This window comes from Lagenorhynchus albirostris, chromosome 5, assembly GCF_949774975.1.
Source record: "Lagenorhynchus albirostris chromosome 5, mLagAlb1.1, whole genome shotgun sequence".
In the NCBI taxonomy this organism is placed as follows: Eukaryota; Metazoa; Chordata; class Mammalia; order Artiodactyla; family Delphinidae; genus Lagenorhynchus; species Lagenorhynchus albirostris.
Window position 1 is genome coordinate 78,158,315 of NC_083099.1, and position 23,813 is coordinate 78,182,127.

The 23,813-nt window shown below is 39.4% G+C and overlaps 1 protein-coding gene across 4 annotated transcripts in view; it reads left to right on the forward strand.

The window, feature by feature from the left end:
* The window catches only part of ILDR1 (immunoglobulin like domain containing receptor 1), a 74,240-nt gene that overhangs the window by 25,107 nt on the left and 25,320 nt on the right, over positions 1-23,813 (forward strand). For 2 of the 4 annotated variants that reach the window (XM_060150491.1, XM_060150492.1), the window contains one exon: positions 174-1,009. In XM_060150491.1, coding sequence (XP_060006474.1) covers positions 174-1,009 — 836 coding nt within the window. Of the gene's footprint in view, positions 1-173; positions 1,010-13,366; positions 14,537-23,813 lie in introns of those variants that run through there. The other 2 variants (XM_060150493.1, XM_060150494.1) reach the window with 2 other exon arrangements.

Sequence of the window (23,813 nt, forward strand, 5' to 3'; positions counted from 1 at the left end):
CAAGGGTAGGAGCATGGGCTGCATTGGGGCCTTCATGACCAATATGGTGGACATACGACTGAGGATGGGAGGGGGTAGATGCATGCTAATAAGGTGTCACTTCGGTGCCCTGATTCTGAGGAGTGTGTTTTGGATCAGCAGTTCTGCATGTTCTTTTCCTTATTTTCAATCAGATTTGTCCCTGCGATCCAGCCTTCCAGAGATGACCACCGCTCACCCTCCCATCACCAACGGTGTCCTAGAGTATTTGGAGAAAGAGCTGCGGAACCTCAACCCAGCCCAGCCTCTGCCGGCTGACCTCCAAGGCAGATCTGGCCATCCCCGCAGCATGCTGTCCTCCCTGGGCTCTGAGGTCGTAGAACGCAGAATCATCCACCTGCCCCCGCTGGTCAGAGACCTGCCGTCTCTGCGGAGGACCAGCAACTCCTCCCACCAGCAGTGGCTCCCCCCGCCTCCCCCCGGACCCTGGGATCTGAGGGAGGGGAGAAGGCAGCACCGCTACTCTGATTTCCAGCAGGAGCACCGGGACCGGGAGCCTCAGCGCTGGGCGCTGGAGCAAAGGGAGCTGGGCCGACTGCGGAGCGGAAGGCACCGCGGCTCCAGGCAGCGGGGGTCACCCATGCCCTGGTCAGACAGGGACAGCCTCAGCGACGGCCCCTCGTCCAGCGAGGCCCGCTGGCCGCCCAACCGCCCCCGTCTCCGGAGCCGCTTCCCAGAGAGAGCCCGCGGGCCCAGCCCCCGGGGCAGCGCTCAGGGACACCAGAGGCGCCGGCACCGCAGCTACTCCCCTCCCCTGCCCTCCGGCCTCAGTTCCTGGAGCTCCGAGGAGGAGGAGGAGGAGGAGGAGAAGGAGAGGCAGCCCCGGAATTGGGGGCCCCGCCGCCGCCGCCGCCGCCGCCGCCGCTCGCGCTCCCCAAACTGGCCTGAGGAGAAGCCACCCAGTTACCGCTCGCTGGATGTCACCCCAGGCAAGGATGACAGGAAAAAAGGGAGTGTGGAGAGGCGCTCGGTGAGCCTGGGGCTTCCTGCTGAGGGTCGGGCGCGGGCAGAAGGGACCCTTCAGCCAGGCTGACACGGGCCACCTCACCTGCCGCTGCGGAGGGTCCCTCATCTCTGTTTTGCCCCGCTGGCCCTCTGGGCGTGGTGATACCCCTCTTGCAGAGCTGGACGGGACCAGTGAGTGCCAAGAGCAGGGGAGGGACTCTGGGCGTGATGCTTAAGAGGGCCTTCTCACTCTCAGTCTGGCTCCAGCCCTCATCACAGTCCCGTGAGGCCAGTCGGGCCGGGTCCCCGCATTTCACGGGTGAGGAAACGAAGCTCAAAATAATTAAGCGCTTTGTGAGTAGTGGAGCTAGAACTCCAGCACAGGCTTCCACCAGCCAAGGCTTTACTTCCTGTCATAGCTGCCTTGCTTTACTTAGCAACAATTTCCATACCCCAAATTAGAACCGTGGGCCTGACAGGACGTTTGTGCCACTTCTGGGTGCTGCAAGTCAGTGTGCAAGGGCCTGAGACCCACCCCCAACCCCTCCGGAAAGTATCGTTAAAGTGATTTAGGGAAACCAAAACCAAACAAAACAAAACCCTCCAAAACCCTGATATCCCAAATATGGGTCGAAACTTTAGGACTCTGTGAACAGGCAAGGTGCCAATGGAAAGGGGCACAAAGGGGGATGCAGGCTCTTTAAGCCTCTGAATATAGACCTTTTTACTCCTTTAAGATGCGACTTTAAAATATCATCTTATAATTAATATACCCCTATGATAGTATTCCTTCTGTGTTGTCACTTTGCAAAGTTATGCTGGCTGTTGCTCAGAAATATTCATGAACTGCCTCAGAACCAACCTACAGGCTAGCCACAAAAATCTATTTCTCTATTCGACTAAAATCCTTTTTCCGTTTTGCTTCTGTTGAGATAAAGGGATACGTAGTCAGTTGTGAGGGAAGTTCCCAGAGTAGAGGGATATTAGAGGAACAAGAATTTTAATCTCTCATGCACTTTGAAGGATACAACTCTCGTTTGGAAATGCAAATTCTGCTGTGACTTGTTTTAAAACCAATCATCTGCATAGTGTGTACAAAGAAACAGGCACCTTATGAGAGCCCTAGTACTGGCCTTTCTAGGGAAGAACCTTGGCGAAAGAGTGATTTGTGAGGAAGGTAGCAAAAGCCCACAGGCATTTCTGAAATAATCAATGGCAATTATATTCTCACAGATGTCCCACGAGAGAGGCAAAGACCAGTAATAATGAAACTTAGTAGTATCCTTACTAAGTGGTACTGAGCTATGGACATTTATGCAACATCTCATTTAATCCTTTCAACACCCTGTGAGGTTTGTACTATTATGTTCATTTTACAGTGGATACAACTCTTTCTTCCATGTTACCAGTAAGAAAATTACACCCTGAAAGAAAATACAGAATCAGTCAGAGCCAGGACAACCACTGTTACTTTGGTCATACGATTACTAGACAGTCTCTTATCTTCATTTTAACAGAAAAATGTAATTTAAAAGTCAGCTTTTGGCTTCAAATCCAAACCCTATTTTTTTTTTAAGTTAAACTTTTTCTTTATTTTCTTCTAAATTATATGGTTTCTTTTAAGTGAGAGAATGGTGAAAGGAGCACCAGTTATGTTTTGGATACCAGAATAAGCCCTTTCCAAGCCTTATTTCATTTAATCCTTGCGATAGCCCTGTGAGGCTCAGTGAGGTTAAGTAACATGCTCAAGGTCACACAGCCAATAGAGAGTGAAGCCAGAATTTGAACAAAGCCCTCTGACTGAAGACTATGCCCTTTTCAATAACTCATGCTGCCTAATTAGAAGAGAATTGTGTGGGGCAATGATGTTTTCTTGTGACTTTATTTCTTATCATCAAGATGTACACACAAATAATTCTATCACAAGCAAACCAAATTTTCGATTGTAAAGTTGCTTGTGAGAGGCAAAGTCGCTCAAGATAATTGTAAAGACCTTCATTGTTTTGGATTTCTCTGAGCTCATCTCCAAAATAGTTATCACTTTACTTTATCACATTCAACTATCCACTCATACTCTGAGTGACCAGAGGCCCAAGACCAAAGCTTGATTTGGAAGGTTGATTCGTTTGAAGGGCACCGTGTTTTGTTTATTTTGTTTGTAACTTGAAATTTGAAAGCTTTTAGTGGGCCCAAAATCTCTCTTCACTCCTCTCCTTGGCAGGGCCGGATGCTTTCCACACACCTTCTAGCCTCTGAAGTCTGGAGCTTGCAGCTAACTTTAGAAGTTATAGTACAATTGGGCCACTAGATGGTGATCTTTGATTATATATAACTTGGGTTTCTTAAATTGAGCTGATAAGATGTATGACTATTTTCTTAAATCAAGCTTTCAACAGTTACAGCTTTACCATAACTTTTTACAAAATACTTATTAAAAATACTTTATTAAATATTCAGAGTAATATGAATTAATCAAAAAATCTTTTGGCTCAAATGGAGTCTCTCTCTAGAGTAATGTTTAACAAGTAGATACCAACAGGCAAGGCCTTGCATGTAAATGATCTCATGGGAACTGAACTAGGTAAGGAGTATTGTCTGCACAGTGCCCATGAGAAAAGGGAAGTTATGTTGAGGTATCTTCCATTTCACTCCAGAACCAGGACTCCAGCCAAGATCTCATTGCGTGTCTGGTGGTCTTTTCACTCCGCCAAAAGTCAACAGTCTCAGAAATATAAGAAGCAGTAATATCAAGCTTTAAACTCCAGGGGTTTCAGACTGAGTGGCCCCTCTGTTTCTGGTATCCTTCAAATCGATCATCTTTCTTTCCAGTCTTGCTCTGTCAGGAAGGGCTTCCCAAGGCATTGCTGATTTGTTCCAATCTTGGCCTGTACACACCTGTTCTAATGCAAGAGAAAGTTACTGCATTCTTTCCTCTCCAAGCTAAACTCAAACTTGCTGTAGAGAATCCAAGATTTTTTTCTTTTTTCTTGACTCTTTGATTTAATTAAAAACATTTTAGATTATGGTACTTTCTTCTACTTTCAGTAAAATGTCTATTCTTTGATAATGTCTTTTCTTTAGAAAACCCTGTACAACTTCCTTTGGCTCCATTTTGTTGCTTTCCTTTGTCAGAGAGCATTCATCCCACAGCATTTTTGTTCCAAGAAAAATTTTTTTTATTGAAGTATAGTTGGTCTACAATGTTTCAGGTGTACAGCAAAGTGATTCAGTTTTATATATATATTATTTTTCAGACTCTTTTCTGTTATAGATTATTACAAGATATTGAATATAGTTCCCTGTGCTATACAGGAGGTCCTTGTTGTTTATCTACTTTATATATAGTAGTGTGTATGTGTTAATCCCAAGTTCCTACTTTATCCCCCGCCCCTTTCCCTTTGATAACCATAAGTTTGTTTTCTATGACTGTGAGTCTATTTCTGTTTTGTAAATAAGCCTATTTGTGTCATTTTTTGATCCTACATATAAGTGATATTATATGATATCTGTGTTTCTGTGTCTGACTTACTTCACTTTACTTCACTTTGTATGATAATCTCTAGGTCCATCCATTTGTTGCTACAAATGACATTATTTCATTCTTTTTTATGGCTGAGTAATAGTCCATTGTATATATATACCACATCTTTTTTAAAAAAAATTTATTTGACTTCCCTGATGGTCCAGTGGTTAAGACTTCATGCTTCCACTGCAGGGGACATGGGTTTGATCCCTGGTTGGGGAACTAAGATCCCACATGCTGCGTGATGTGGCCAAAAAAAAGAAAAAAATTATTGAAATATAGTTGATTTACAATGTGTATTAGTTTCAGCAAAGTGATTCAGTTTTATATATATTATTTGTGTATATATGTGTGTATATATATATTTGTATATATATTCTTTTTTAGATTCTTTTCCATTATAGGTTATTACAAGATATTGAGTATAGTTAGTTCCGTGCGCTATATAGTAGGTCCTTGTTGGTTATCTGTTTTATAAATATATAGTAGCATATTTTAATCCCAAACTCCTAACTTATTCCTCCCCCACCTTTTCCCCTTTAGTAGCCATAAAGTTTGTTTTCTATGTCTATGCATATATACCACATCTTCTTTATCCATTCATCTGTCGCTGGACATTTAGGCTGCTTCCATGTCTTGGCTGTTGTAAATAGTGCCACTATGAACATTGGGGTGCATGTTTCTTTTCAAATTAGAGTTTGCTTCTTTTCCAGATATATGCCCAGGAGTGGGATTGCTGGATTATATGGTAACTCTATTTTTAGTTTCTTAGGGAAACTTCATACTGTTTCCATAGTGACTGTACCAGTTTACATTCCCACCAACAGTGTAGGAGGGTTCTTTTTTCTCCACACCCTCTCTAGTATTTATCATTTGTAGACCTTTTGATGATGGCCATTCTGACTGATGTGAGATGATACCTCATTGTAGTTTTGATTTGCATTTCTCTAATAATTAGTGATGTTGAGCATCCTTTCATGTGCCTGTTGGCCATCTGTGTGTCATCTTTGGAGAAATGTCTAATTAGGTCTTCTGTCAATTTTTTGATTGGGTTATTGGGTTTTTTTTTTATTGAGATGTATAAGCTGTTTGTATATTTTGGAAATTAATCCCTTGTTGGTCCCATCGCCTGCAAATATTTCTCTCCCATTCTGTAGGTTGTCTTTTCATTTGGTTTATGGTTTCCTTTGCTGTGCAAAAGCTTTTAAGTTATTTAGGTCCCATTTGTTTATTTTTGCTTTTGTTTCCATTACTCTAGGAGGCAGATCCAAAAAAAAATTGCTGCAATTTATGTCAAAGAGTGTTCCACTTATGTTTTCCTCTAGGAGTTTTATAGTATCCAGTCTTAACATTTAGTTTGCTTTTGTATATGGTGTTAGAGAATTTTCTAATTTCATTCTTTTACAGGTAGCTGTCCAGTTTTCCTATCACCACTTGCTGAAGAGACTGTCTGTTCTCCACTGTATATTCTTGCCTCCTTTGTTGTAGATTAATTGACCATAAGTGCATGGGTTTATTTCCGGGCTTTCAGTCCTGTTCCATGGAAGTATGTGTCTGATTTTGTGCCAGTACCATATTGTTTTGATTAGTGTAGCTTTATAGTATAGTCTGAAGCCAGGGAGTGTGATTGCTCCAGCTCCGTTCTTCTTTCTCAAGATTTGTTTAGCTATTCAAGGTCTTTTGTGTTTCCATACAGCTTAAAAATCTTTTGTTCTAGTTCTGTGAAAAATGTCATTGGTAATTTGATAGGGGTTGCATTGAATCTGTAGATTGCCTTGGGTAGTATGGTCATTTTAACAATACTGATTCTTCCAATCCAGGAATATGGTATATCTTTCCATCTGTTTGTGTCATCCTCAATTTCTTTCATCAGCGCCTTATAGTTTTCAGAGTACAGGTCTTTTGCCCCCTTAAGGTAGGTTTATTCCTAGGTATTTTTTTTAATGGTATTGTTTCCTTAATTTCTCTTCTGATATTTTGTTGTTAGTGTACAGAAATGCAACAGATTTCTATACGTTAATTTTGTATCCTGCAACTTTATGGAATTCATTGATGAGCTCTAGTAGTTTTCTGGTAGTGTCTTTAGAGTTTTCTATGTATAGTATCATGTCATCTGCAAACAGTGACAGTTTTACTACTTCCTTTCCCATCTGGATTCCTTTTATTTCTTTTTCTTCTCTGATTGCAGTGGCTGTGACTTCCACAACTGTGTTGAATAAAAGTGGCAAGAGTGGGCATCCTTGTCTTGTACCTGATCTTAGAGGGAATGCTTTCAGCTTTTCACCATTGAGTATGATGTTAGCTGTGGGTTTGTCATAAATGGCCTTAATTATGTTGAGATATGTTCCCTTTATGCCCACTTTCTGGAGAGGTTTTATCATAAATGGATGTTGAATTGTATCAAAAGCCTTTTCTGCTTCAATTGAGATGATTGTATCATATGGTTTTTATTCTTCAATTTGTTAATGTGGTGTATCACACTGATTGATTTGTGGATATTGAAAAATCTTTGCATACCTGGGATAAATCCCACTTGATCATGGTAAATTACCCTTTTAATGTATTGTTGGATTTGATTTGCTAGTATTTTTATTTATTTATTTATTTATTTATGGCTGCGTTGGGTCTTTGTTACTGTGCATGGGCTTTCTCTAGTTGTGGTGAGCGGGGGCTACTCTTTGTTGTGGTGTGTGGGCTTCTCATTGCAGTGGCTTCTCTTGTTGCAGAGCACAGGCTCTAGGCACACGGGCTTCAGTAGTTGTGGTTCATGGGCTCTAGAGCACAGGCTCAGTAGTAGTGGCACATGGGCTTAGTTGCTCCACAGCGTGTGGATCTTCCCAGACCAGGGCTTGAACCCGTGTCTCCTGCATTGGCAGGTAGATTCTTAACCAGTGCGCCACCAGGGAAGCCCGATTTACTAGTACTTTGTTGAGGATTTTTTCATCTGTGTTCATCAGTGATATTGGTCTATAATTTTCTTTTTTGTGTGATATCTTTGTCTGGTTTTGGTATCAGGGTGATGGTGGCCTCAAAGAATGGGTTCAGAAGTGTTTCTTCCTCTGCAGTTTTTTAGAATAGTTTCAGAAGGATAGGTGTTAACACTTCTCTAAATGTTTGGTAGAATTCATCTGTGAAGCTATCTTGTCCTGGACTTTTGTTTTTGGGGAGGTTTTAAATTACTGATTCAGTTTCCTTACTGGTAATTTCTTTGTATTTTCTGTTTCTTCCTGGTTCAGTCTAGGGAGATTGTACTTCCTAAGAATTTGTCCATTTCTCCTAGGCTGTCCATTTTATTGGCATAGAGTTGCTCGTAGCATTCTCTTATGATCCTGGATAAGTCTAAATAAAGGCTTATCAATTTTGTTTATCTTTTCCAAGAACGAGCTTTTAGCTTCATTGGTCTTTTCTATTGTTTTTGTGGGTTTTTTTGGTCTCTATTTCATTTATTTTTGCTCTGAACTTTGTGATTTCTTTCCTTCTACTAACTTTGGGTTTTGTGTGTTCTTCTTTCTCTAGTTGCTTTAAGTATAAGGTTAGGTTGTTTATTTGAGATTTTTCTTGTTTCTGAGGTAAGCTTGTATTGCTATAACCATCCCTCTTAGAACTGCTTTTGCTGAGTCCCATAGGTTTTGGATCATTGTGCTTTCATTTTCATTTGTCTCTAGGTATTTTTAAAATTTCCTCTTTGATTTCTTCAGTGATCCATTAGTAGCATATTGTTTAGCCTCCACGTGTTTGTGTTTTTTGCAGTTTTTTTTCTTGTAGTTGATTTCTAGTCTCATAGGGTTGTGGTCAGAAAAGATGCTTGATAAGATTTCAATTTTCTTAAATTTACCAAGGCTTGTTTTGTGGCCTAGCATGTGATCTATCCTGGAGAATGTTCGATGTGCACTTGAATGTGTAACCTGCTGCTTTTGGATGGAATGCTCTATAAATATCAGTTGAGTCCGTTTGGTCTAATGTGTTATTTAAGACCTGTGTTTCCTTACTAATTTCTGTCTGGATTATCTGTCCATTGATGTAAGTGGGGTCTTAAAGTCCCCCACTATTATTATGTTACTGTCAGTTTCTCCTTTTATGTCTGTTAACATTTGCCTTATATATTGAAGTGATCCTATGTTGGGTGCATATATATTTACAATTTCTTTATCTTCTTCTTGGATTGATCCTTTGATCATTATGTAGTGTCCTTGTCTTTTATAAGGACAAGGACACTTGTCAGTGTCTTTATATATATATATATATATATATATATATATAAAACATCTTTATTGGAGTATAATTGCTTTACAATGGTGTGTTAGTTTCTGCTTTATAACAAAGTGAATCAGTTATACATATACATATGTCCCCATATCTCTTCCCTCTTGCATCTCCCTCCCTCCCACCCTCCCTATCCCACCCCTTTAGGTGGTCACAAAGCACCGAGCTGATCTCCCTGTGCTATGTGGCTGCTTCCCACTAGCTATCTATTTTACGTTTGGTAGTGTCTATATGTCCATGCCACTCTCTCACTTCATCCCAGCTTACCCTTCCCCCTCCCCATATCCTCAAGTCCATTCTCTAGTAGGTCTGCATCTTTATTCCCATCTTGCCCCTAGGTTCTTCATGACCATTTTATTTTTTTTTAGATTCCATATATATGTGTTAGCATACGGTATTTATTTTTCTCTTTCTGACTTACTTCACTCTGAATGACAGTCTCTAGGTCCATCCACCTCACTACAAATAACTCAGTTTCGTTCCTTTTTATGGCTGAGTAGTATTCCATTGTACATATGTGCCACATCTTCTTTATCCATTCATCTGTTGATGGACACTTAGGTTGCTTCCATGTCCTGGCTATTGTAAATAGAGCTGCAATGAACATTTTAGTACATGACTCTCTTTGAATTATGGTTTTCTCAGGGTATATGCCCAGTAGTAGGATTGCTGGGTCATATGGTAGTTCTATTTTTAGTTTTTTAAGGAACCTCCATACCGTTCTCCATAGTGGCTGTATCAGTTTACATTCCCACCAACAGTGCAAGAGGGCTCCCTTTTCTCCACACCCTTTCCAGCATTTATTGTTTGTAGATTTTTTCATGATGGCCATTCTGACTGGTGTGAGGTGATACCTCATTGTAGTTTTGATTTGCATTTTTCTGATGATTAATGATGTTGAGCATTCTTTCATGTGTTTGTTGGCAATCTGTATATCTTCTTTGGAGAAATGTCTAGGTCTTCTGCCCATTTTTGGACTGGGTTGTTTGTTTTTTTGACATTGAGCTACATGAGCTGCTTGTAAATTTTGGAGATTAATCCTCTGTCAGTTGCTTCATTTGCAAATATTTTCTCCCATTCTGAGGGTTGTCTTTTCATTGTTTATGGTTTCCTTTGCTGTGCAAAAGCTTTTAAGTTTCATTAGGTCCCATTTTTTAAGTTTCGTTTTTATTTCCATTTCTCTAGGAGGTGGGTCAAAAAGGATCTTGCTGTGATTTATGTCATAGAGTGTTCTATGTTTTCCTCTAAGAGTTTGATGGTGTCTGGCCTTACATTTAGGTCTTTAATCCATTTTGAGTTTATTTTTGTGTATGGTGTTAGGGAGTGTTCTAATTTCATTCTTTTACATGTAGCTGTCCAGTTTTCCCAGCACCACTTATTGAAGAGGCTGTCTTTTCTCCACTGTATATTCTTGCCTCCTTTATCAAAGATAAGGTGACCATATGTGTGTGGGTTTATCTCTGGGCTTTCTATCCTGTTCCATTGATCTATATTTCTGTTTCTGTGCCAGTGTCTTTATATTTTAAACTCTATTTTGTCTGATATAAGTATTGCTACTCTAGGTTTCTTTTGACTTCCATTTGCATGGAATACATTTTTCCATCCCCTCACTTTCAGTCTGTAGATCTGAACTGAATCTCCTGTAGGCAGCATATATATGGGTCTTGTTTTTGTATTCATTCAGCCAGTCTATGTGTTTTGGTTGGAGCATTTAGTCCATTTACATTTAAGGTAATTACTGATATGTGTTCTTATTGACATTTTGTTAATTGGTTTGGATTTGTTTTTCTGGGTCTTTTTCCTTTTCTTCTTTTGTTCTCTTCTCTTGTGATTTGATGACTACCTTTAGTGTTATGTTTGGACTTCTTTCTCTTTTTTGTGCATATATCTATTATAGATTTTTGTTTTGTGGTTATCATGAGGTTTTTATACAGCAATCTATAAATAAATATTTTTATTTCAGTTATTGTATTCTTCAATTCTGTTTGGTTGTTCTTTATATTTTCTAATTCTTTGTTAAAAATCTCTAACTTCTCACTCTGTGCATCCATTTTCTTCTTGAGTTCCTTGATAATCATTATGAGTATTACTCTAAACTCTTTCTCAGATAGATTGCCTGTCTCCACTTCACTTAGTTCGTCTTCTGGGGTTTTATTTTGTTCCTTTGTCTGGAACATATTCCTCTGCCACCTTATTTTGTCCAAGTTGCTATTTGTATTTTTGTGTATATGGTATATTAGTTATCTTTCTAACCTTGGAGCAGTGGCCCTCTGTAGGAGGCGTCCTATGGGTCCCAGCAGTGCATTCCCCTCTTGTTACCCAAGCTGTATTCTCTAGGTGTTCCCCCTAAGAGGGCTGCTTGGGTCCTTCTGTTGAGGCAGGCTATGTGGGCAGTCTGGTAGGCTTGGTTGGCCCCTAGTTTGGTTGGTGTCAGCCCCTGTCTTGTACAGATGCTGCTGGCTGCTGTTTAGTGTGGTCTGGTCATGAGGTGCCTGGTTTTGGGATCCAAGTGGGCTCCCCAGGGCTAGTGCTGGCTCCCTGGTGGGCAAAGTCAGGATCCTGAAGACTCGGGCTGTTGCCCACCCACTAGCAGGTGAAGCCAGATCCTGGGGTTAGTGCCAGACTACTGGCAGGCAGAGCTAGTTCCCAGGTCTTGCTGCAGGGTCCAGGGATCTCAGAGCTTGTTTCAGACCATTGGTGGACGGGGGGCAGTTCCTGACACAGTTGGGTATGGGGTCTGGGGTGTCCTGAAGTTTGCATTCACATGATAGTGGGCAGGGCCAGGGTCCAGGTGGTCCCAGGGTAGGATCTGGCCTGCATTGCAGGATTGTGGATTTCTTGCTTCTGGTGTCTGCCCCCTGGTGGGTGAGGCTGATCTAGAGGCTTGTGCAGGCTTCCTGGTGGGAGGGGCTGGTACCTGCCCACTGGTGTGTGGAGCTGGGTCTTGGCCCTTTGGTGGGCTGGGCTGTGTCTAGAGGCTTTTGTGGGCTCTGTAGTCTTTAGGCAGCCTGTCTGTGGATGGGTGGGGCTGTGTCCCCGCCAAGTTAGTTGTTTGGCCTGAGATGTCCCAGCACTAGTGCACCTACAGGCTATTGGGTGGCCCAGGTCTTGACTCTAATGAGCCAATATGGCAGCTGCCAGGAGTGTTCATGTGGCTGAATGTTTAATATGTCTGCAACTAGTGTCTGTTTCCCCAGGGTGAGCTGTAGCCACCCCTACCTCTCCAGGAGACTCTCCAAGACCAGCAGGTAGGTCTGGCCCAGGCTCCTATCAAAGTATTGCTTTTGCCTTGCGTCCTGGTGAATGGGAGCTTTTGTCTACTCCCTTTAAGAGTGAAGTCTCTATTTCCCCCAGTCCTATGGGGCTCCTGCAATTAAGCCCAGCTGGCCTTCAAAGCCAAATGCTCTGGGGGCTCATCTTCCTGGTGCTGGATCCCCAGGTTGGGGAGCCTGATGTGGGGCTCAGAACTCTCACTCCTGTGGGAGAACCTCTGCAATATAATTATTCTCCAGTTTGTGGTTCACCCACCCAGGGGGTATGGGAATTGATTATATTGCAAGTCTGCCCCTCCTACCTGTCTCATTTTGGTTCCTTCTATATATCTTTAGTTGTAGGAGATCTTTTCCTGTAGGTTTCAGGGGTTTTTTTGTTTTGTTTTTTATTGATGGTGGTTCTGAAGATAGTTGTGATTTTGGTGTGCTCATGAGAGGAGGTGAGCTCAGGGCCTTTCTACTCTGCCATCTTGGCTACAGTCTCCCATCCCACAGCATTTTGATTAGAAACCATGCTCTCAAAACTCACTTTCTTGATAAAATGGAAACACACAATTTTTATAGCAACATGAATATAGTACATACATATACATTTTGAACAGTATGTTTTGAGGCAGATACCTTATCTTGCCATTTCAAACAAGAAAGGTTACATTCATAGATGACGTTGTAGATATTCAAAACTGAAATAAAAATAATCTCCTCCAATACAAAGTTAGAGAAATACGAGAAATTAAAACCATAGTTCTTGAAGCCCTCATAGCGCAAGATGAGAAAGCCAAAAGATCAAGTGGAATAACTTCTGAAGAAAAGCCATCGCGTTTGGTCAGGAAAAGATAATTAGTGATCTGAACAAATAACATCAGAGAAATACCAAGGTGTGAAGCTTAACTTTTTAGATAAGGGCTAAGAACAAATGGTTCAGGAGAATATAAATGGGAAAAGGAAAACTGGGCCATATCTTCATGAATAAATGATAGAGAGAGGGACTGATGAATGGAACAGGGTACCTTGTTTTTCGATCTAAGAGAGACTTAAAGATGTTAAAAATCAGCAAAAAGCAGAGTGAATGAGACTCTAAGAAATTTTCAGAAATTAAAGGTGTTTGAGGGAGGCTCCAGCGAGGTAGAAAGATGAGAAACATAAGCCAAGGGGAGAAACTGGCTTCATGACAAGTCAAGAAATAATTTTTAGATTCAGAGCTGCTGTCCCAGCAGCCACCACTCACTGAGGATTTGCACCAGAATCAAGCCTACTCGTGTATTGTATACATAGACAATAGAGCCCAGCTGACTGGATTTTTGTATATTCTTCTATTCCCCAGGAGAGAGAGAGCTCCCATAGTGGAAGGAGTGTGGTCATTTAGTCACCAGGCACAACACTGCTTCTGTGGCTACTTCTCAGCTCCTGCATGTCATCAGCATCACCTAGATTTCCAGCTGACTTGGGAGGGGCCATTCCAGCTGACTTGAGATGGACACCGCAAGTTTGTATCTAACAGTTTTGGCTTAGATTCTGAGAATCAAATAGAAGAATTTTATAAACAAAGTTTGAGGAATTAATGACTGTAGTTTTAGCCTTGGTACACACTCTGCATATTTAGATAGTCAGACTTGTAATGAATTCTAACTGGGATGTGATCCCTCAGGAACTTAGTAGCCTGAGTCTTCAACTAGGTTACACTGCTCAGAACTGTGGCCATTCTCAAAGTGAGAACTCAGGAATCTTTAAGAGGAAATCAAACATTTCCTGCTCCTCTTAGGAGCAGAAAATCTGTGGAGTACTATAGGGAAATTTCCATGGAAACTTGTCTCCCCCTATAGCATATCTAGAGGATCCCTCCATGTTACGAGTCCACTTTACTGCCCCCAAGCCTGGTCCTGAATGCCTTTGAGGGTTCACTCAGAGATGGCACAGGAAATACTCCAGCAATGTGCCCTCTCATAGGCTATTTATTGCGTGTGTAGAAAGTCACAGAGAAGCACTTTTGCACCAGTCTTATTCCTGTCATTTGTTTTCTTCTTTTTTTTTTTTTTTTGCCTATATCTAATTTATATTTTCCTATATAACATGCATCCATTGAAACCACTTTAAATGCTTCTTGGGAACAACACAGTACATAAGTAAAGAAGAAGTAAGTGAAAGCTACTGGCCTGAGGATTCTGCCCCAAATATCTATTTTGATGCACTTGATGAAGTTAAGCCTTCTTCCCGACTAAAGCTCAGAGAAGAGCCAGGCCAACCTGATAATTTTGGAGCGACCTTTCTCCTGGCACTACTCAGCCTTGCAGAGTTATTCCTCAAGCAAAGGCATCCAGGCAGGTTTTACTACTCAGTGCCCCAGGAGGAAGGGTCTGTGCCTCTCTGTAATAGGCCCTACCTCTCTCTCTCATTTTCCTCAGCCCCTTCTGGTGGCTTCATCAATCCATTTGTGCTTCATGTAGAGACTCTCCTTAAGCAGACTGTAAGTAGATGGCCTGAAAGGAAGCACGTGCATGTGGTGTGTGTGTGTGTGTGTGTGTGTGTGTGTGTGTGTGTGTGTGTGTGTGCGCGCGCGCGCGCGCGCGCACCTCAACAGTATCTTTATGTGTATGGCCTTAAGCTCATTTTAGATCCTTTTGTATTAACATCCGTTGTTTCTCCCAGTCTCATTAATTACATGTTAGAGAATATTGGTTAAATACCTGCACTGTGCAAAGGTGTCTTTGGGATTTTTACTATCCATAATGTAACTGTGTCTAAATTGGTAAAACAGAAAAAATAAAACTTTAATGGATAATTCAGTAGCTGAGGGACTTCTGGTCTGGACAAGATGGCATAGACCTCTTTTTCCCTGCTCCTCCTCCCTAAGCACAACTTTATATATCCTAGAAATGACACAAGAGACGAGCAAAAGATGACTCTGAAGGGTGTTAAGAAGAAGATGATCTGGTTTGGGAACCTAGGACCAGATGCCAACACAGAGGCAGGGCATCTTGTGTCCCCCAACCAACAGAAGGCAGCCACCCAGACCTGATGTTTTTCTGGCTTCCCACTTGGCAACAGAAAGTAGTCCAGTAGCTTGTTCTTCCCCCTAGATGTAGTGGGAGTCCCTCTGACAACTTCAGACAAGGGGGAACAACCGGGAGTCCTGCCAAAAATAAGTGACCAGGGGAAGCATTCTCCTACCCTGCTGGGCCAGAGACTCCTCTCTTCTATGGAGAGATACTGATGTGGATGGGAGGAACCAGTAAGAGACACCCAGGTAAAGCAGGTGGCCCACCTGGGGAAGCCTCTTTGTCCCCAACTCCTCCTCTGCCCAGAGACATTAGGGCTGACTGGTGGAATCATGAAAAAGAACCTGTCACAGCTAGCAGCCCTGTAGCTAGCAGCCTGGTCCCAGAAATCACTTTATCTCTCCTCCCTGCCCAGAGAAACCTGGGTAGCTGGGGGTGGTGGTGGTTACTAATAGAAGGATTTCCTCACCTGCCTCCCTCAGGCAGTCACAAAGTCTCTGAAAATTAAACTGTTGGAATCACAGCCCACAAAAGTAGGCTAAGACTCATGTGTTAAACCTAAATAGAGTCAATTCCTGTAAAATAAAATATTTAAATAGGTCCCAGATTGTCCTAACACAATAGACAAAATGTCCAGGATATAAATCAAGAACCTAGAAAATCACAACTTGAATGAAAAGTGAAATCAACTGATGCCAACACTGAGATGAATCAGATGTTGGAGTTATCTGATAAGAATTTTAAGGCAGACATTATAAAGATGCTACAACAATTACAAATTGTCTTAAATAAAAATGTAGAAAATCCCAGAAAAGAAATAGAAGTTATGGAAAAAAACAAGTGGAAATGATAGAACTGAAAAATACAATAGAAATTAAAAACTTGCTGGATGGGCTCAACAGAAGACTGGAGATGATGAAGAATAGAATCAGTGAACATGAGGACAGAACAGTAGAATTCACCCAATATGAATAATGGAAAAGAGGTTGGGAAAAAAATGACCAGAGCCTCAGGGACCTGTGGAACAATAACAAAATATCCAACATTCATTTCATTGGAGTCCCAGAAAGTAAAGGAGAAAGAGTGGGGAAATGAATAAGCATTCAAAGAAACAATGACTGAAAACTTCCCAAATTTGATGAATGACATCAACATAGAGATCCAAGAAGCTGAATGAACTCTAAAAGGGATAAACCTAAAGAATCCATGCAATACACATCATAATTAAACTTTTGAAAACTAAAGACAAAGAAAAAAATCCTGAAAGCAGCCAGAGAGAAACAATGCATTCCCTATAGGGAAACACCAATTTGAATGTATTTCTCATGTGAAATCATGAAAAAGGAAATGGCCAAATATCTTTCTAAGCACTGAAAGAAAATAACTGTTGACACATAATTTTATATCTGGCAAAACTAGTTTTCAGAAATGAAGGGAAAATAAAAACATTCACAGATGAATGAAAACTAAAAGATTTTGTGACTAGCAGATACACCCTGGAAAGACTGGACAAAGGAAGTTCTTCAAACGGCAAGAAAATGATAAAAGGAAACTTAAGCATCAGAACGCAAGAAGAAACAATAGAAAGATCGGAAATATGAGTCCATACAATAGACATTTTTTGAGTATTAGATGGTATTATAATTTGTTTCAATAAAATATGATTTATAAAACCCAAAAGGAAAAAATCTCACAAAAGAAATAGAAGTTATGCAATGTGTTAACAATGATATGTAAAGGTGGGAAAGGTAAAGAGACCTAATTGGAAGTGAGGTTTCTATATTTCATTTTAAATGGTAAACACTGTGATACCAAGTACAGAGTTATAAGTAGCACCCAGAGCAACCACTATGAAAACTGCAGAGATGAACTCAAAAGTGCTATAAATTAAGATGGAATCCTAAAACATGTTCAAATAACCTGCAGAAAGGCAAGAAAAAGAATAAAGAGCAACAACAACCAAAGGAAACAAGTAGAAAATAAATAATGAAATAGCATTGTAAAGTGCTAACATATTAATAATTACCTTAATTGTAAATGGTCTAAACATACCAATCAAAAGACAGAGATTAGCAGAGTAGATTGAAAAATTAAAAAACCAAATCCAACTATATGCTGCATATAAGAAACTCACTTCATATTCAACCACAGGTAGGTTGAAAGTAAAAGGATGGGAAAAGATATACTATGTACACATTAATAATAGAGAAATAAAAAGCAGTGACAATATTAATATCTTATAAGGTAGCCTTCAAAGCAAAGAAAATTATCAGAGAAAAAAAGCGATATTATATAATGATGAAAGGCTCAATCTGCCAGGAAGACATGATATACTAATGTGTATAAACCACAGAGTCTCAAATACATGAAGCAAAAACTGTTAATGCTGAAATGAGAAAGAGAAGAATGTATGATTATAGTTGGGAACGTAAACACTGCTCACATTCAGCAACCAATAGAACTGTTAGGCAAAAAATCACAAGGACATAGAAGATCTAAACAACACTATCATCAGGATCTAATTAACACATATAAAACAGACCATCCAACAACAGTAGACTACATTTTTCTCAATTTCCTGTGAAACACTGACCAAGTAGGAAAAAAAAAGAACACCTAAAACAAATCTTGACGAATATAAAAGAATTGAACTCATAAAGTATGTGTGCTCTGACTATGGTGGAATCAAACTGGAAATCTGTAAGAAAGACAACAGGAAACTCTCAAAACACTTGGAAGCTAAGCAACACACTTCTAAATAATTATGGGTCAAATAATAAGTCTCAAGGGAAATTAAAAAGTATGTAGAACTAAATAAAAAATTAAAACACAACTTAAAGTATGTAGGATGCAACTAAAGCAGTATTGAGATGGAAATTTATAGGTCTAAATGCTTACATTTAAAATGAGGAAAGGTGTCATATCAATAACTTCTTTCCTCCAGAAACTAGAAAAAGGAGCAAAATAAACCCAAAGCAAGCAGCAGGAATGAGATAATACAGAAAATAAAATTGGAAATAGGAAAAAATTACTGAAAACAAAACCCCAAGGAAAGAAAAAGTTCGTTCTTCAAAAAAATAATGAATTTGGCAAACCTCTAGCAAGACTGACAAAAATAGAACACAAAACACCAATATCAGGAATGAAATCAGATATATCATTCCACATAGTGCAGCCATTAAAAAAAATAAGGGAGTACTACATACAACTGTATGCTCATAAATATGACAACTTAGAAAAAAAATGGAACAATTCCTTAAGAACCACAAACTGCTAAAATTCAAGTAAGATGAAATAGACAATCTGAATAGCCCTATAACCATGAAGGAAATTGAATTTTTAATTAAAAACTCTCCAAAATGAAATCTCAAGGCCCAGATAGTCTCACTGGATAATTGTATCAAACCTTTAAAGGGTAGTTAAAACTAACTTTATACAATCTCTTCCAGAAAATGGAAGAGGAAACATTTCCCAACTCATTCAGGAAGACAGTACAGAGCCAGACAAAGATATGACCAAAAAACAAGGAAAACTACAAACATTCCTCATGAACTTAGATGCAAAAATCCTTAACAGAATATTACCAAATATTTTAATACACAAAAATAATTATACACCACGAACAAGTGGGATTTATTCTAGGTATGCAAGACTGATTACCAGAATAGTCAAAACAATCTTGAAATATACAGTTGGAGGACTTATACCTTCCCATTTTAAAATGTACTATAAAGCTACCATAATTGAGACAGTGTGGTACTGACATAAGGATAGACATATTGATCAATGGAAGAGAATTGAGAGTCCAGAAATCTTATATTTATGGTAAATTGATTTTTGGCAAAGCTAGTTAGGCAATTCAATGGGGAAAAGATAGTCTTTTCTACAAATGCTGCTGGGTCATTTGCCAATGGCCACATGCCAAAAAGTGGATTTAGACCCTTAATTCATAGCACACAAAAGCAGTTAACTCAAAATGGACAGTGGACCTAAGTGTAAGAGCTAAAACTGTAAAACATTTAGAGGAAAAGGTAGTAGAAAGCCTTTGTGTCCTTGGATTACTTAAAGAGTTCTTAGCTATGACACCAATAGCATAATCCTTAAAAGAAAAATTTATAAAGTGGACTTCATCAAAATTTAAAACTTTTTCACTTCAAAAGACACCATTAAGGAAATGGAAATACAAGCCACAAACTTAGAGACTATAGTGACAAATCATGTTTCTAATAAAATACTTCTAACCAGAATATATAAAGAAATCTCATAACTCAATAAGACAAAGAACCCAATTTTTTAAAATAGATAAGATTTGAATAGTGATTGCACCAAAGAAGACAAAGATGGCTAATAAGCACATGTAAAGATGCTCTTTATCGTATCATGAGTCATGAGGAAAATACAAATTAAAACCACACGCCCACTAGAATGATGATAATAAAAGAGACAGACAATAATAAGTGGAGGCCTAGACATGGAGAAATGGGAATCCTCATAATTGCTGATAGAAATGTAAAATGATGTAGCCACTTTGAAATGCCTTTTGTCAATGAAAGAAAAACCACATTCTAAAAAAAAAAAAAGTTCTGAAAAACCTAGGGGCAGGACAGGAATAAAGATGCAGATGTAGAGAATGGATCTGAGGACATGGGGAGGGGGAAGGGTAAGCTGGGATGAAGTGAGAGAGTGGCATGGACATATATACACTCCCAAATGTAAAATAGCTAGTGGGAAGCAGCCACATAGCACAGGGAGATCAGCTCAGTGCTTTGTGACCACCTAGGAGGGTGGGATAGGGAGGGTGGGAGGGAGAGGCAAGAGGGAGGAGATATGGGGATATATGTATATGTATAGCTGATTCATTTTGTTATAAAGCAGAAATTAACACACCATTGTAAAGCAATTATACTCCAATAAAGATGTTTAAAAAAAAAAAAACACACGTTAAACATAAATTTACCATATGACCCAGCAATGTCACTCCCTGGCATCTACCCAAGAGGAATAATATATTCATGTAAAGACTTGTACATGAATGTTCATAGGAGCCTTATTTTTAATAACTAAAAATGTAGAAAAAAATCCAGATTTCCATCAACTGGTGAATGGATGAACAAAATATGGTATATCCATACAGTGGAATTCTATTCAGTAGTAAAAATAGAACAAATAAGTGATACATGCTACAACATGGATGAACTTCAAAAACAATATGTTCAGTGAAGGAATCCAGATGCATAAGACCACATATCATATGATCCAGAAAAGACAACTCTGTAGAGACAGAAAGTAGATTAGGGGTTGCCTGAGATTGGTCTGAACAGGAATTGACTGCAAGTGGACAAGAGGTTCCTTTCTGAGGTGATGGAAGTGTTCTAAAATTGGATTATGGTGATGGTTGCGCAACTTTATACGTTTACTAAAAATCATTCAATTGCATACTTATAAGGAGTGAATTCTATGATACATCTACTATGCCTCAATAAAAATCTTAAGTATAGTACATGAGTATCATTTCAAAATGTTTTCTCTGCATATATAGAGTGATAAAAATCCTTTTAAAATGTCTAATTTTAATTAAATATTTTAATTAAAAATTAAATTCTAATTTTAATTAAAAGTTTTTCCTACTTTAACAGAAGGAAATTGAAGTGAAACTAGAGGATTTGTTAAACTTCAAATCGTTCAAGTTTTTTTTTTTTTAAAGAGCCCTTCCAGATTATGAAAAAAGACAAAGAAAAATGCTGATTTCAAATGGACTACCTGGTATAAACATGAGAATGCTAGCAACTCTCATATTTCCTCTAATCTCTCCACTCCTCACCTCCCAACTTAATCTTACGGTAAAAGTAAACAAAGTTCCCAGTTACATTTATTTTAGAAAACCTGAAAAAGACACAGTTTTTGTTCAAGATATTTTCTCACTTCTGCAGAAGGATGGCCATCTTAAAAATCAAAAGCTGTTCTGGTCTTTTACAACTCTGTAGAGTAAAACGCTGCACTTTTCTTGGGGTAGTGTCATGGACACAAAGTCCTTAGAGTTCATTTTAAGATCCCATACATCAAGACAGGAACTAGCCAGGCATTCGGACTTCTTTTCATTATCTCAAACATATTTCACAGTTCTTGAGAAACAAAGATTTACATTTCAGTTGAGTCATTAGACAGTTTGACAGCACAAGTCTTAATTTCTTACACTGAATAGCAGGTAAATACCACAGAGAAATTGTAGGCAAGATAGAGCATAGTCAGGTTTTGTATTCCTGAAGACCTCATCTGAACCTGAATTAGTTAGTAAATTCAACCTTTCTTTAGACACTCAGGTCATAAATATACTGTACCCTCTAGATTCCATTTTCAGAAAAGTGATTTACAACATAGTGTCTGAATAAAAAAAAAAGTACTTTTAGGACCTGTTATTGATCTTGTTTAGTCTCCTTTTAAGTTAAAGGTGATGCCTGTCTTAAAGAGAGGCTCAAATTTTGGTTTACATATTTCATCCTTATAGATGAGATATTCTGTCTCCATATACATAAGTATTATTTTATCAAAGTTTATATTTATAATCTGCTTTACAATCATCATTCTCACAAGTAGTCAGTGTTGGTTTTATATTTAACACAACTTCTCCATTCCCGAGTTCTTTATTTTTATTCATCTTATCTGGATTTCATCATCACACAGCTTGTGCAAGAGGTTCTCTCTCATACAGGCAATATTCCTTAAGTTTATGAAAGCTATCAGTGGCCCTAAAAATTCAACCATATTTTGGTATAATTTTTTCTTTAGAATATTGTAACAACTGCTCCATTATCTTTTGGTATTGAATGTTGCTGTGGAAAAACATGAGGACAGTCTGTGGGGATTTTTTTTTCTCTTCTCAGTAGATCAGTGGTTCTTAAAGTATGGTCCCTGGATCAGCAGCATTAACATCACCTGGGAATTTGTTAAAATGCAAATTTTCAGTCCCCATTTTATAGCTACTGAATTAGGAATATGGGGTATAGAATCCAGTAATCTGTTTTAATAAACCATCCAGGCGCTTCTAGTGCATGCTAAAGTTCAAGAACTGATTAAATATTTCCTTTTTCTGCCTGAATACTTGAAGATTTCTTACCTTGAAATCCAATAGCCTAATCCAAAATATCTTAGAATTGAGAGCTCTCTATCAAAATTTCCTGGATTCATCTTGCAATGTGTACTCTGGCTGGTCATGAATACCTAGTAAACAAATTAATCACTTGGCTTTTATGACTGGATGGCCATGTATGTCAGGATAGTTTTAATTTATGCCTGTTGTCCCAGCATATTTATTACTAGTGTCCCCTTTACTCTCAAGACATTCCTAGTTTGAATGATAGATGATTATTTATGACCAGTGAGTCCAATGGTTTGCAAAATACCTATGACTGATCAAGATGCTGTATGGACTCTGTGAAAGCCCTGATAGGAGGGAGATTCAGAGTAGAGGCCCATAGGGTTTTTGAGTAAAATCACACCTATTTTGAAAAGTTCTTATCCTTATTTTGAGAGAGAACTCTTGGCTTCCTATTGGGCTGTGGTAGAGACTGAACACTCACTTGACTGTAAAACAACAGCTGCCCCACATGAATTGGGTGTCCGATCTACCAAGCCACAGAGTCAGGCATGCCCAGTAACACTCCTGCATCACGTGGTATATTAGGGACTGGGCTTGAGCAAGTGTAAATTGGATGAGCAGGTAGTTCTCACTCCTGGTGTGCTACTCCCATTGCATTGCCATCCTGCCCTCATACTATGCTTAAGCCGCATGAAGTGCTCTCCATGGCCAGTTGACTGAAAAGAAAAAAATCTGAGTCTAGTTCATAGATGGTTTTGCATGACAGCTGGAGATGACTTCTGCAATGCAGCAGCCCCACCAAGGAGTGGCCCTTCAGCAAAATAAAATGGAAATTCCATCCAATGGGCATAATTTTAAACAGGACATCTCATTGCCCATTTTGCCCACAGGAAAGCAGGCCTGTGGAGCAGCTCTATAGTAATGCATGGACAGGGGCTAATGATTTGGCAGGATAGTCGGGGACATGAAAGGAATAAGATAATGAGGATTGGTAACAAGTTGGTCTGGAAAAAGAGGTATGTGACGGGATCTCTAAGAATGAACTCAGAGTGTGGGAATATCTGTGTCCTATGTAAATGCTCACCAAAGGGCCTTTACTTCAGAGAAATTTTTCTTTACCCAGGTAAGCATGATGACCCTCCTAATTTCAGCGCTAGTGACCCTATGATCAGTTATTCAATGCCAAATGTTCCTGTGAGTCAAACCAAATTGATTACCCACACCAGCTCTTCTGCCTACTAAAATAACCAGCTCCAAGTTGTTTCTGACAATTTGGTGCCACTTATTATCTCTTCCATCCCAAGCTGCCATCATCCTTATTGAAATCACAGAATCTATTTCAATATCAGTATTTTCCACCTTCATCTCTGACCTACAGAAGGTAGCCACTGTGGTGCTTTTCAAATACGTTGGCACTACCTTCATTAATGCATTTCTCAATGTTCTTACGACAGCTGTGTCCTCAGGGTTGGGATGGTTTAGAGGGTAGTACATAAATCCACACTGGCATTCTCATCTCCCTAGATCTTTCTATTCCTTCCTCTATAAGGGATTTCTGGCATCTCAACTCAGCCTAGGTGAGAAGTGAATCCAATTTTCAGTCTACAAAAAGATAAAATAATTAGAACTCTACCAACTGCATGTGATAGCACATTGAATGCAGACTCTCTGATAAGTGC